This window comes from Tauraco erythrolophus, chromosome 3 (genome assembly GCF_009769465.1).
Source record: "Tauraco erythrolophus isolate bTauEry1 chromosome 3, bTauEry1.pri, whole genome shotgun sequence".
Lineage (NCBI taxonomy): Eukaryota > Metazoa > Chordata > Aves > Musophagiformes > Musophagidae > Tauraco > Tauraco erythrolophus.
In genome coordinates, this window is record NC_141467.1 from 51,368,402 (window position 1) to 51,383,691 (window position 15,290).

The 15,290-nt window shown below is 43.5% G+C and overlaps 1 protein-coding gene across 1 annotated transcript; it reads left to right on the top strand.

Annotated features, from left to right (window-relative positions):
- Nucleotides 1–762: 762 nt before the first annotated feature.
- On the top strand, nt 763–14,951 carry ENOSF1 (enolase superfamily member 1). The gene is given in 10 exon segments (XM_086609301.1): nt 763–787; nt 1,215–1,330; nt 1,705–1,782; nt 6,207–6,224; nt 7,233–7,305; nt 9,169–9,329; nt 10,446–10,500; nt 10,503–10,591; nt 11,214–11,253; nt 14,758–14,951. Coding segments are annotated over 10 exon segments (849 nt in total).
- The last annotated feature ends 339 nt before the right edge of the window (nt 14,952–15,290 follow it).

The following is a 15,290-nucleotide window of genomic DNA, read 5'->3' on the forward strand; positions in this document are numbered from 1 at the left end:
AAACCATTTAGCAATCTGGCAAGTACATACTCAGTTATTTTTAAGCTTCTTAAAAATAGGATAAAGGATAAACCATTCTCTTTAGTCAGCCCAAGACTGGAGTCCGTGTATCACCCGCTCTGTTACAAGATGCTGAACATCCTTTTATCGTCATGAGTAAAATGTGCTTGGTACGATCTGCCTAGATACATAAATGACTTCAGCCTCTGTAGTACTTGATTCATCACATCCAAGAAAAGTGAGGTGGGATCTTCCTCCCATGGTGCCGGTAGGAACAGCAGAGGAACTGAGACACAGGCAAGTAAAATGTCTTAGCCAGAATCACACAAAAAGCTTCTTACAGAACTGAGGTTCAGACGCTGGTTTCTCAGATCTCGAGCAAATACCCTGAACAGGTGAGACCTCACAGAATTGGGCTCATGGTCTCGTGTTTCTTAAGACTCTCTTTATCCACACTGCTAAAGAAAATGATGGTTGGCACGAGGCTTCATACTGTGTCTGTCCTTTCTCTGACACTCTGCAGTGTGCTAGACATGATTTGTGTGTGGTTTACCCTAACAAAAACCCTTGCTGGGAATGTATGTTGACATTGAATAGTGTTATGTGGGACTGGAAAAAAAATAGAATTCACTCTCAGCCCCGAGTCTTGGGGACTTGAAACAGCTGGACCACAACTGCCATTATGTCACCGCCAGAAACAGAATGCCTTATGAGGAAATGAGAACTTGAACGTGACTGCGAGAATCAAAACAACTCTGGGAGATGCAGCAGTTGCTTGAAAGGGATGGTATGTAAAGACTCCCTCATTTATAGAAACGCTGTTTTCCTCAGAGGAGATGTGATCCGATGACCTCTGTCTCTTTAACATTGTACTGGGCTGTCAGTCTAAGGTGGTGATTTTCTTCCTCTGTGGAGTGGGAGGTGATACAGGAGCAACTTCTCATCTTGAAAGCCCTATGTAATTATTAATTTTTTTGAGGAAGAGATCAGCATCTGGAGACAGACAAGTATAAGATCAAACATGGCCATGCAACTAAATTGGCGGCAGTCACCCAGATCTGGGAGCAAAGTGAATGGTGCAAAGCTGATAATTCAAATTCATAGACTGTCAGAAAAGGTTAATTCTCAAAGAATCAGCTGAGGAAAGGGCCCACAGTCATTCCATTACAGGCATTTGGCTGTAACGAGGCAGTAAATTCTGGTATGCTTTGCAGTCGTATGTGCTGTCAAGGCTTTCTTTATTCACATGGTCAATAGAGACATGGGAGAAATTGTCAACAACTTTGGAGGCTTCTGCAGAGAGCTCACCAGTGACAGGCAACTTTGCTGGGTAAGACACATTGGGGATGCTGTTGTGAAAAGGATAGTAACAAACATGTGCATTTTCACAAAATATTTTCTTTTTTATTCTTGTGAACTGGGAACAGTTTCTGGTGCTAAGGCAAGCCAGGGTGAAAGTGACCACTCAGAGAGTGGGTATTTGCCGCAAGTCACACATTTCAGCATCTACTTCTTTTGTAATTTTTAACCAATACAGATTCCTCATTTTTTCCAGTATCAGTGACTTTTCCCCTTGCTGTGTTATCAACAGTGCTGTCTTTTAATCTCCGGTGGGCAAAACATCATTTAACAGAAACTGAGACTTCAGTGAGTATCAAACCACTGTGGATGATACTGGTGGATGTACATTTGTTTGCTCGAAAGATTGGACCGGAGAAGGGTGCTGTGCACTTGGCCGTAGCTGCTGTCCTGAACGCTCCACGGGCCACGAGAGAGGGAAAGGTAATGCTCATGGGATCTCAATATAAGAATGCTCATTAATTCAGAGACATTCCCTGCTCCTGGTTGCCCTCATTTCCACATCTGGTCTTGATTTTGCAGTAATTTATACATATGTTTAGCTTTAAAATATCAGATAAAGTACAGGCATCATTGAGTTCTTGGAGACTCTGCACATGCTTGATTTTTGCAGGATGGAAAATTGTAGCAACTGCACAGTGCTTAGTGGTGGAATTGATCAGAACATTTCAGAGTCATTTTGTTGGAACTCTAGTTCTGACAGAAAAGATTTTTGCCTAGCCCTGTTTCTCAGATGTTTCTCTTTATGCCCTTCTCTTGATTTCGTCTTTCTTACTTGGAGATTTCAATCCGAGATTTGAATCTTTTAGCCACTTCCCTACTGAATACGCTGTTGATCTGGGAGCCAAATCTTGTACACTTAGCATGTTACTGGATATTAAATATAACCTATTTAGGCAGTGATGTGAGCAGCCATAAAGGCAGCCTGGTTAGAAGGGGAAATTACTGAACAAAAGATATTGTCTGCTCAAAAATACTGACAGAGAAAGGGCTGCCAGCCTGAAACTGCAAGCCTGAAAAAAACATCCTTGAAAATTGCAGCTGGCCTCTTTGAAGTGCAGCAGAGTACCTAGAAACCAGAGACGTCCACAAATACCACTGATAAGCACAAAACAAGGGACTGTAACGGCAATTTATGATCTGAGAAGGTAGAAAACAGTCAAAAAAAATAAAATTGCTCTGAAGGAACAGAAAACAGCATCATCTGTTGGCTGCTACAGATGAAAAATAGAAATTAACAACATCTATTGGCTGCTCAACGTCTTATTCCCTATCTCTGTAACATAAAAAGATTCAATTTCAAATCTCCAATTTCAAAAAGGAGATTTGGGAACATCTCAAAAGAAAAAGGGATGTCTATAAGTCTTGGAAGAATGGGCAGGCATCCAGGAATCAACACAGGGAGGAAGTTAGGACATGTAGGGAGATAATCAGGGGGGCAAAAGCCCAATTGGAACTTAGACTAGCCAGCTCCGTAAGGGACAACAAAAAGTCTTTCTATAAATATATTAATAACAAAAGGAGGGCTAAAGATCACCTCCAGCCCCTACTGGACTCAGGGGGTTCGTTAGTCACTAGGGATGAGGACAAGGCTGAGGTCCTTAATGCCTTCTTTGCCTCAGTCTTTAATAAGAAGGTCAGTAGTTCCCAGGTGAGCTGGCCTTCGGTGTCTGAGTGCAGGGAGGGAGAGCAAATCGAAGCTCCTGTGATCCAAGAGGAACGGGTCAAGGATCTACTCCTTCGGCTGGATGCCCACAAGTCTATGGGGCCTGATGGTATCCACCCGAGAGTCCTGAGAGAGCTGGCGGATGTAATTGCCAAACTCCTGTCCATTATCTTTGGACAGTCTTGGCTCGCTGGGGAAGTTCCGCTGGACTGGAGGCTGGCGGATGTTACCCCCATTTACAAAAAAGGGCGGAAGGAGGATCCGGGGAACTACAGGCCTGTCAGTTTGACCTCGGTGACGGGCAAAGTCATGGAACAGGTTATCTTGAGTGCTACTAATGAGCACATACAGGTTAACCGGGTGATCAGGCCCAGTCAACATGGGTTTATGAAAGGCAGGTCTTGCCAATCAAACCTGATCACCTTCCATGACAGGGTGACCCGCCTGGTTACGAGTGAAGGGCTGTGGATGTAGTTTTCCTAGACCTCAGTAAAGCCTTTGATACAGTTTCTCATAGTGTTCTGGTGGAGAAACTGATAACTGCTGGCCTGGATAGGCACACCCTCCTTTGGGTTAAAAACTGGCTGGATGGCCAGGCCCAAAGAGTGGTGGTAAATGGGGCTAAATGTGGCTGGAGGCCGGTCACCAGTGGGGTTCCCCAGGGCTCAGTGCTGGGTCCAGTTCTGTTTAACATCTTTATCAATGACCTGGATGAGGGGATTGAATGTACCCTCAGTAAATTTGCAGACGACACCAAGCTGGGAGGCTGTGTCGATCTGCTTGAGGGTAGGGAGGCCCTTCAGAGGGATTTGAACAGACTGGATCGTTGGGCTGTGGCCAATGGCATGAGCTTTAATAAGGCCAAGTGCAGAGTCCTTCACTTGGGGTATAAAAACCCCAAGCATCGCTATAGGCTCGGGGAAGAGTGGCTGGAGAGCTGCCTGGCGGAGAAGGACCTGGGGGTGTTGGTTGACTACCGGCTTGATATGAGCCAGCAGTGTGCCCAGGTGGCCAAAAAGGCCAATGGGATACTGGCGTGTATCAAGAATAGTGTGACCAGCAGGAATAGGGAAGTGATCCTGCCCCTGTACTGGGCACTGGTGAGGCCACACCTGGAACATTGTGTCCAGTTTTGGGCCCCTCGCTTTAAGAGAGATACTGAGCTCCTGGAGCGAGTCCAAAGAAGGGCGACTAAACTGGTCAAGGGGCTGGAAAATAAAACTTATGGGGAGCGGCTGAGGGAGTTGGGGCTGTTTAGCCTGGAGAAGAGGAGGCTGAGGGGTGACCTGATTACAGCCTACAAATACTTGAGAAAAGATGGTGGGAAGGTAGGGGAAGGGCTCTTTACATTAGTGTTGGGTGATAGAACAAGAGGAAATGGGTATAAGCTTAGTCAGGGGAGATTCAGGTTGGATGTTAGGAAGTATTTCTTCTCTGAAAGGGTTGTCAGCCACTGGAATAGGCTGCCCAGGGAGGTGGTTGAGTCCCCATCCCTGGATGTGTTTAAGAATAGGGTGGATGATCTACTTGGAGATATGGTTTAATGGGGATTAGGGATGGTTGGACTCGATGATCTCTAAGGTCTTTTCCAACCTAGAAATCTATGAATCTATGAATTTTTATCCAAAATGGAGTCTGTTTTTCAGAGAACTTCCCAGTTGAATCACACATGAACTTTCTGTCAGCTCTTAGGCTCTCCCAGGGGTGCCTGGCTGAAACCAGAGCCTGTGATGCAGATCATTTTGAAAGTGGGACTCTGCCTGCTGTCTTACTAGCTTGGTCTTCCTCCCCTCTTTTGGGGGTGGTTGGTCCACCTCTGGGATCTGTTTGTCCCCACCTTTTGGGATGGTTTGGCTCCTTCTGAAACCAGTTTAATTCGCTTCATATGGATACTACATATTTTCATAGAAGTAATCTATCCTAAATATATCTGCTATTATATGGTTGATAGCTTTGCTTCGTTAACGATACGCTGTAGTAATCTGTAATGGTATACAGCTACTTGGCTGCTGCTGTTATTGGTTGTACTATAACACTGAATGATGCTATTATTGATTGATACCATACTATTGATTTATACAATAGTATTGATTGCTGGTAGTAATTTGTAATAGCTTGATATATATTCACTCATATTCATTTTATTAATCATAGGTATGTTTGCTAGTGATGATTTTTGTAGTAGTATACTCACTTGTGGTGATTTTTGTGGTATTTGTGGCAATCTGTAATAAAGCAGAGGAATTTAGAGGGTAAAGCTTCCATGTCCTTGCATATTACAGAATCTTACAAACCCATGGTCATGATCTCTTCACACCTGCAGGGCAGGTAACCCTTTAGGTTGTAAGAGTCAGAAATTGGCCTTTTGTCATGTGAGCCTAAAACCCTTGGAATGGGGGGACTCCTAGTCCAGAACCAGCACTTGGGACCGCTGCAGGAGGACAAACAATACCTGGTACAATATTGCTGTGGCTGTATCCTGACAGGCACGGTCGGACATGCTTGCTGTTTTCACACCTGATTTCAGAGGAGAGAAGAAGCAAAAAGCTGCAGCTAGCACTGGCTGGAGTCGCTGCTGTGCACGCTCACGTACCATGTGGCTTGGAACATGCCACCACACTGCTTTGACTGTAGAGCTTGCAGGGGAAATTGGGTTGAGTCCCACTGGCTCAGACCTGCCAGCATTCGCTCTTTTTTTCACTTCTGCTCTGTTGAATTGAGCCTTCACGTAGCATTGCCCAAGTCCAAGAGCATAATACAGTCCAAAAAAGAGGCGCATCAAAAAATTCACAGAGACATCTTGCATGTTGAAAGGGTAGTTTGTATGATAATGATTCCCAGCAAGGGAGGGGGCCAGAGGGAAGGTCATCATTTCAGATAGCTGGTATGAAGCACTTCTTTTTTTTTAATAATCACTCTCCCAATACTGCTTCCATAATAAAACCAGGTTAAGAACGATACTCCATCCTTAATGATTTTCAGGGGAAAGTGTCAAATATTCTTGCCTGGGTTTGAGAACCACACTGCTTTGGCATCAATAATTAATTCTGTGTGCCAAATGTAAACATAATTGCACTTCGTGACACTTCCTCTAAAAGAAAAAAGCATCTGAATGCTCTCTCTTTTATGGCATCCACGTGGTTCCAGTTACTTAATTTGTTTTTTTTTCTAGTTTATGTAGAAGTTACTAGTTGACATGGTAAAGAAATTCTGTTACATTTCCAGTCTAAAGGCAACTGGGTCCTATTGTTTTTAACTGTATTGGAAGAGTACGCGTTTTAGTTGGTGTCCGAACTAAAACGCTCTTACAGGTAATTTCAGACAGAAGCTGTTCCCCTGGTAGTGGGTGTTACCTTCTGCTCAGAGATGTCCTTCCTCCTAACATACCTTCTTCATGTGTCTACCCTCATGCAGAGATGGAAACTAGCCCCTCTTCTAGGGAAGCTGTACAGCTTGTCTTGTCTGACTCCAGCATCATAGCTGGCAGTAGGAACTGATGTCTGCTGCTAATAGGAAGACGTGTTCTTAAAGATTATGCTTTAATCTGTACATCTTTGTTTATGATTTGGCCAAGGAGCTGCTTTTCTTTAAGTCTGGGTATTTGAGGGTTTGTTTTAATTTTTTTAATTCCTGAGGGCTTTTTCCCAAAATTAATTCCTTGCTGAAAACTAAAAACTCAGTAATTGAACTGTATACGCTATCATTTTCTGCTAGCAAATGCGTGGGCCTCGTGTGTTATCTGTTTGCTGAAGTGATCAGTCATTTCGGGAGAATTCCGTTCAGTATTAAGATCTAAAAGAGCCTGTTCTAAAATAACCTGGTTTTTCCTTTCCTGAGAGCAGGAGGTGTGACAACAGGGGTGCTTCTCTGTCTTAATTTGACAGCTGAAAAGTGTGACTTGGCTTTCCTGTTTAATTTTTTACTCTTGCTTGGATAGAGTTTAAAAGGAAGCTAAAAAGGGCTTATTATCAACTCCTCACAGCCATGAAATTCAGCACACACACATTTGGCAGTGCAACAGAGGCTGATAAGGTGGTTTGCGGGGAAGGTTTAGAATATCTGCTGTCTGAACTCTCTGCTTGCTTCAGAGACATAGGAAAAAAAATTAACTGCCATTCCTCAAGTGACTAGCATTACTTAATCATTTTTTCATTGTACTGTTTTATTATGCTATGCCTTTTTATTTTATATGTCACCCATGAATCAGGATGCTAAACAATTGCTATTCTGCATGGATTTCAGATATATTACTGATGTGCTAACAGACGAAGCAGCTTATGGTAAGTCATCTTTCCTTCAAAGCTGGACTTTGGTACTCTCCATCTTCCTAATCCTTGAGTTGTCTCATCAGTTTTGGTGGCTGTAGCTCACTTGGGAGTACATCACCAGCCTGTGAGACTAAGACAGGTTGGAGCGACAACTGTAATGATGAAACCTGGAGGGTGAGGAGAAGTTGTTGTACAGTCTAATTTGATATTTATGCTTGCACCTCTGCCGAAATACTCCAAAATGGCATACTTGGGAAAAATTAAAGGGGTGAGCTTAAACAGACCTGTACCTGATGAAAACCATTATTCTTTGTCTCTTAGAGAATGAGAAGGGGACTATGTGAGATGAAGCATGTTGCTTGCCAGCATCTTCTCAAGTGTTCCAGGACTGCAAGTCAAGACATTCAGCTTGCACTGTATTGGTGACTTTTTACCATTTAACTCTTTGTGTTGGGTTACTAAGGAGATAATAATAGTAAGATTTTAAATGGTGTGTGAAGTGGGGAAATGCTAACAGATGATGATCAATTCTCACTGCTTGCTCCTGAACACTATAGAAGTTTTGCTGGACTGAGTAAAAATGTAACACTGTAGATCCATTTGGGGACGTAAAAAGCACACCCGGTGCCATTTAAGTGATTTTCCCAGTAAGGCAGAGTGTTACAGTCGTGACTGTGATCGAGGATCTACACAAGGAATGTAAGTATTGAGAATAAGGTACTAAGGTAGAAACGGAAGTCTCTTTATGTTCGTATATCATGTAGAACAGTGAGTTTGCATGGGTGCAGCTGTGTTGGTTTAAGCAAGGAGCTTATGCACATAGGGATACTCAGGAGAGTGACATGAATTAATCAAAAGTGTGATCATTAAGAGTGTTAATGAAAACACATAAATCTGTGCTTGGATAGCTATATTCAGAAGCACAGTGCCCTTAACCTGCAGTAACTTCATAGATGAGAAAAAGGGATGTATCCTTCACAGGCAAGATGAACCTCAAAAGTTTGATAATTTCTGGTTTCTTCTAGAACTTCTGGTTGCCTCGGCTTTGAGGGATACTCTGAAATTGTTAGGAGCAGGAGGTCCTTAACTTCCTTCATAAAGCAGCATCCTTACTGTCAGAGAAAGTTGCATGTGCTTGGCTTTCTGTAAAATATTGTGAAAGCTTTGGACAGTTTATCAGTGTCAGATTTAGTTAATATAGTCGAGATTTATCGTCTGGGAAACATACACCTTGGTATGTCTAGAAATAGTGTTGCCGAGTCATGGGATGTTCATACCTGGATTAGAAAAATTTATCATACGTTACAGTTAGCTGATTGAGGAGTTTGGTTCAGCTGGATGTTATTCAGGTATCTGATCTCATTTTCTGATGGTTTTCAGCTACCTCCTAGGAAGAAGTTAAAACCTTATTGTTATTCTGAAAATGTGTAAGTTAGTACGATTCTAGATGCAGTGTGGTAGAGTTATTTGGAGGTGTATAATTGATGTAACTTTGCTTGCAGTTATGCAGATAAGCCTTGGGAGAAGGCTGGACAATGTATAGTAAACACTTGTGCTCAGTGTTATTCTTCTGTGTTTTATGCTTTGAACAGATGGCTTAGACCTAGTCTTACTTTTTCAGGTCTATGATACGGGTACTGATGACTTTGCTTCTGTATCTCTCTCAGACACTTCTCCCTTCTACTACTGCATAATGCTGCATTGCAGGAAAACAGTAATGGTATGGCAAAGCTGAGGGCTGATCACAAGTGAAGATAAATGTGTTTCCATTGATTTATGAAAAAAACATTGCTGGATGAGGCTTACTCACAAGGGAAGAGAAGTAATAAGAAAGTTCTTTCTGTAAGACAGTGATGCTGAAGTTGTAAATTCTAGTTTATGGATTCCAGTTTATTGCTTCATTAATCATTCAGAAGTTATCTATATCTTGTTCCAAATACACATCTACATTCAAAGTAAAGGTGGGTGCAGATCTGCAGGATGATATTTGCAGATGCAAATTTATACAAGAAATTATTGGCCCAGACAAAATAATGGTGAATATCACTTTTTGCTACTATACTATGTTATTTTCCATTTAAAAGCATTAGATAAAATATCTCTCATTATATACAAATGACAAATACTCTTGACAAATACTTTTTTTCTTTGTTCTTCAAGTCCTGAATAATGATAGCAACAAATGTTGATACATATATCAACAAAGAGCAGTATTGGACATAACCAAATTAGATGTGTTACTAAGAATTTTATCCTGTATTTCTGTGCCAGAACTCCCTTTCAAGTCTACAGGGGAACCCACTTTTAGGACTGTCTTCTAGAAGATTTAAAGTGCCTTTTATATCCAGGGAGGCTTCCACAGGAGAGCCTGTTAACATTTTTTCACCTATGTTTGTCCAAAAATAAACTGGAAAAGAAGTTTTTCAAACTGAAATATTTGAATGAAAAGGAGTACTAGATGGAAGGCACACATTTTGACTTGGAAATGTTACTCTGTTGGCTTCTATGAGCTGGATTCTTTGCCCCATATGTTCCCTGACACGCCACAGCTGACGACCTACTCTGGGTGCTGCAGTGCAGCGTGGGGCTTTCATGGGATGCCATACATCATGAAATGCTGAACGAAGAACTCTGTGAGTACAGGATGGCAAGCACCTGAAGAGCTTGCAGAGGAACTGTGGTGTCATTTTCAGATGTTTCACTTCTCGTAGGGAGAAAAATTCTCCCTTGCGTGGGAGAGAAGTGCTGCTTGAGAAACTCATCTTATTTAAACTACTGCATTTTTTTTTGTCAAGAAGCTTTTCTGCTGAATATTTCAGGCAGCCACGTCCATGTTTTAGGGTGCTTTACTCAAGTATATGCTGCCAAGATACACTCATTCCCACAGAAGACTCTGCTCTACTTCCTACAGCTCCTGATCTGCTTGGTTCAAGCCTAGTCTGGATATTGCTATAGTCATTGCAACTCAGTGTTAAGTGTGGCCAAAAGCATAAAATGGACAGAATGGCAATTCCAGCTTTTCATTTGATTTCTATTTCCTGAATTTCTACAACTTCATATCAATTTTGCAGCTCTTTTTATGAAGAGAGTTTGACAGAAAAAAAGTCAATAGAATTCTTAGTGTATTTGATTCTTATTTTCCTTAACCCCAGATGCTGGATGCAAACCAACAATGGGAAATAAAGGAAGCAATACAGCAGGTCACTAAACAGCTGAATTTAAACCCTTGTGGATTAAGAAGCCAACTTTTCCAGATGAGGATATGCATGTCCAGACGGGACCTGCAATCATTTCAAAAGTTGGAGAGATAATTTTTTTATTTCAGTAATAATATGGTGACTCCAGTCAGTACTGTAATGTAATATTGATACTATTTCTTCATGTATTCAGAGTTCAGGTTGAACTAGTTATTCAGAGTACTATTAAATGTATTTGCTACAGGACCTTGACATACATTTTGCACCTGTATTCCCTTAAGTATAAAGAAACAGTTCGTTTCAACAAAAAACACATGAAAGGACTGTAATGCCTGCATGAGGAAGGCAGCCGACATTTAGTATGAAATGTGAATGATTTTTTTTTTAAAATGTGCAATTTCCAGTGAAATTGGAAGTTCAGTTCAGAATTTGTGCTCCCAACACACTATACTTAGCAGCACTGTTAAAACCCCAGATGTACAGTATGTGCATTTCTTTACTGCTCCACACATCCTGCTATATAATTCTTTACCTTGCTTATGAAGCAGAGAAAGCAGAAAAAAAAATCAATAAAAAGTTTTATAACATGTGTTACATTTTCTATAAAATGAGTAGAAAACAGTATGCTGAATCAACTATTGTCTCATCCTTTATGCTACTGAGTAACTCCACTGGAAATTAAAAAACAGAAGCAAGTTTTGAATGTTTGTTATTTCCTTGCAGGCCTTAGCACTGCTAGGAATTGATGTGGCAACCAGAGAACATGTGAGTATACGTGTGCGTGCTTTAGGTTTTTTCCTAATTACTACTTGCTTAATGGAACTACTGCATAACCTTTGGAGCTGGTGCCAAAACTCCTTTGCGTTTCTCACTAAAGTTAAATACTACAGCTGAAAATTACTCGGTCTCTATTTCAGCTATTCCCTGCCACAGTTGCCTCCCTTCACCTTATTTCTCTGGTTCATTCTTCCCACACAAGATTTCTGTGAACAACCTGGAAATACATGATTTTTAAATCATTATTACAAGAGTGCTAAAATTTCATATTCTTACACCAGTGAGAAATACAGAAGAATGCACCTATGACTATGATTGCCCATATGAAAGGCAGAGAAGCAAAATACAAAGAGTAAAACCATGCTGCTCCATGGAGCGCGCTGCAGCTTCACGAGAAAACTTGGATAACATCTGCGCAGAGCAGCGTGGGCTGGACAATGCGGTCTGCAGACAGCTGCAGGGCTGCTGACACTGATATCCCCTGTAGCCCAAGGATGATCATCACAGCTCTTATTTTCTCTGTGGGTTTGGTGCTTGAGCGAGTGTTTTGCTCAGCACAGTGGTGCGTGTGTAGACATGACCTTGCAGCAGCTACATGAACAAGTGGTTTTCAGAGTGGAGAGGTTCCTGGCTCCTCTTCTTGTACCAACTGTATTTGTGCTGCACTAACTCAAAAGTAAAGATCAAAATCCCAGAAAATCCTGCTGTTAGCAAGATGTAGGTCGAGCTCTCAGTGCACCGGGGGCACTGTTGGGGAGCCGGGCAGCCCAGACCCAACACCGCGGCTGGCGAGGCAGGTCTGGGAGCCCCAGCCAGGTCAGCTGAGAAGGCTGCTGGATGAGGTCGTGGTGAGGAGATGGCTCTGAGGGCTGGGTCTAGCCCAGTGACTGCCAGCCCATCCACCATGACGGAGTTGAGCCCAGGTGGAGCTGGGCCCTCAGCCTGCGGTTCAGGGAGGTCCATGGCTTGGCACAGCTGCAGTGCCACAGGAGACAGTCACATCCAGGGGCAGCTCGGGTGGGACTGAGGGCCATGGCCCGAGCTGAGGTGGGGTCCCGAGGGCAGCTGTGGGGTGGGAAGGTCTCTGGTTGGGCCAGACAGGGCCGCTGCTGCCCTCAGTGCCCAGACAGCAGCTTCCCCCGAGGGATGTGTCCTCTCACCTGGCAGAGATCTGGGCTCAGAGGGGACTTTGCTGAGAGTGATTTAACTGCCATGGGGTGTAGGGTGCATTTCAGGGGACACAGGACCAGGGCAGGGAAACAAGGAAACAGGACAGGAAGGTGGCGGAGGGGGTGGAGCCAGGCGGGAGGCTTGGGCAGACCCTGAGTCGCCCCAGAGGCTGGGCAGGCTTATGGGGAGTGAAGGGGGGGCGGTTCTCACATGGCCCCTGAGGAGCCCTGGAGTTCCCCTGTGAGGGGCTCCCTCAGAGGCCTGGGTTTGGGCAGGGGCCGGTGGTGCGGGAGGATCGGAGCGCAGAGCCAGGCCAGGTTTGCAGGGTATGGCCGCTCACAGCACGGGCCCGCTCTGCGGGGCTGGCGGAGGGCGCCAGACAGCCCCAGGTAACCAGCAGGGCGCCACTGGTGCCAGCTGCTCCCAGAGGACCCGCAGCTACGGAGGGTCCCTGTGGGGCAGCAGGCTCAGGATCAGGCCTGCTGAGGGGAACCAAGGTCAGACATAGCCCAGGGTGTGTCCAGGCAGGGCCACCATCACCAGGACAGGCTGGCATGTTGGTCCATGACCAGGCACATCCACAGCTGTGCCACAGCTGGAAGCAGGCACACCTGTAACGCAGCCCAGGCAGAAATAAGGCCCGTGGGCAGAGTGTGCAGGCCTCGACTTGAGACTCGTCAGGGTGAGTTAGTGCCCTGCCTGGCCTTAGGAGGAATTTGGCCGGTGTATGTGCAGCATTTTATAAGGTTGGAACCTTTCCTTTCCCCAAGGAAAATCATTGCTGGCATTAGCAGTAAGTCACTGCCATTAGCTATGTTTAAATACTTTTCACGTGAAATATTTTTAGCAAGTCCAAAGACCAGCACTAATTCCCAGATATATCATAAATAGCGAGGTGTCAATAGATGGGCTGGTACCTTTTAGAATACCAGTCTTCAACCTAAAGTACATTGCTTTTCACTTCACCCATCTTTTTGCCAAATCTTGACACCAAATCTACAGAGCCAAACAATGTGAATTAACAAATTCTCGGTTCTCTGCAGCAACTGGAGTCAACAGTGACTGCATTAGCATAGTTTCTCTGCTGCCAGTTTCTCATGCCAAGCCCTGCTATCAGCATATTTCACTGTGCTTCTCGCTCTCAGCTGTTTTCTACCAGTAGATAGGACACTTAATTTGGGGAGGTGGGTGTTTTATAATGAACATCTATTTGGATGGGTTTGAATTACTTGTCAGTACAGCTTCGCTTTACAAAGTAAAGGCCAGTCCTGAGTACTAGCTTTACTTGATGGTTTGTATAACCTTTTTTTTCTTTCATCATAATGTTTGAGAACTACATAAGCATTTAATGTATTTATCCACAGAATTCCCCTGTGAATAAGAGGAGTACTATTACCTGCATTACAAACACAGAAAATTAACGTGAGGCCTGAACTGACCGAACCACTTAGCCAAGCTCCAGACAGGAAATCTGTAGCACAGCTAGAAATTGAATCCTGACTCTTATCCAAGTGTATCATGTCTACAAGGCCATCTCTCATCTGGCTGCACTGGTATCCAGAAGAAGGAATGATTTCTTACAGCAGGATCACTGTTATATTCACTTTAGCTGTCTCAAAATGGGAATAGCTGCTCATTCACATAGACAAGCACATCCTAAAGCTATGCGGTCCTGAGCATGCTGAACTGGGGCTATGACAGTCCAGTCCTCAGCATATCCCAAGTCCCTGCCTGGGGACACAGTTGGGTGACCAGAGGTGGCTGAGTTGGCTCCTAAAGGAGTCTAAATCCTAAAAAGATTTTGAGGTAGCCTATGAGGCAATTATCTGGCAGAGCTGCCTGATCAGCATTACCTAATAGTTTTGCTACAAACTCAGCTGCCTTTGTGCAGGCTAAGCCCCTGTCCTTGTCCTGGAATGGAAGAGCCATTTTCACTTGGCATTTTCGCTTCACTTTCACTTATGCGGTTCAACATCCAGTTAAGGGGCAGTCATTTCCAAACTCATTCCAGTACAGCTATGCCCTTTGGCATACAGTGACTTTTTTTTTTTTTTTTCAGTGTACCTCAGTTCATTGTGTCAGGTGTGGTGCTTTTAACATTACAAGTAGAAGCTGATTATTTTTAATATTGGCAACATCCTTCAACTTCACTTCATCCAAATTCTCATGTGATGTCTCATTTCAAGTAATTAAAATAATTTGGATTTATTGAGACACTCAGGAGGGACACTGTACAAATGTTTTTATATGAGCTGCCAGCAGCTCTTCTAATATGTTAATCTGGGAGACTTCAGGTCTTAACTTTTTATTTTTCCCTTACTTTGCCACAACAGAGTGATATTTAAACAGCTTCTGCAAGCTAAGGCCTTGAGTTATATCCAAATTGACAGCTGCAGGCTTGGAAGTGTGAACAAAAACTTGTCTGTGCTGCTGATAGCCAAAAAGTTCCAGAGTAAGGCTCTGCAAAATGCAGCAGCAAGGCAAAAATCTTTATCTCCCCACCCTCCAAGCTAGTCTGATTAGTTTCTTCAGCTGTCGTGCTTGCGGTTTCTGAGCATAAGCTTGCATGCACTGCTGTAATTTCCTTTCTTTTATGTCATGCTGTAGGGCTGCACCAAAAAGCTTTTGATGTCTTGGTATTGGGCACTGTCTTTCTCTAGAATGGACTATGTGAATTAGTCCAGCACTTGATTATATCCCAGTACGTGAAAGCCTTGAAAGCAGGTGTCGTGGTTTTAGGCTGATCCAGCAACTAAAACTCACACAGTCTCTCCTTCTCCAATAAAGTAGAGAGGAGAGGGAAAAAAAAACAAAAGGACTGAGGGTTGAGGCAAGAACAGAGGGAGCACCCAC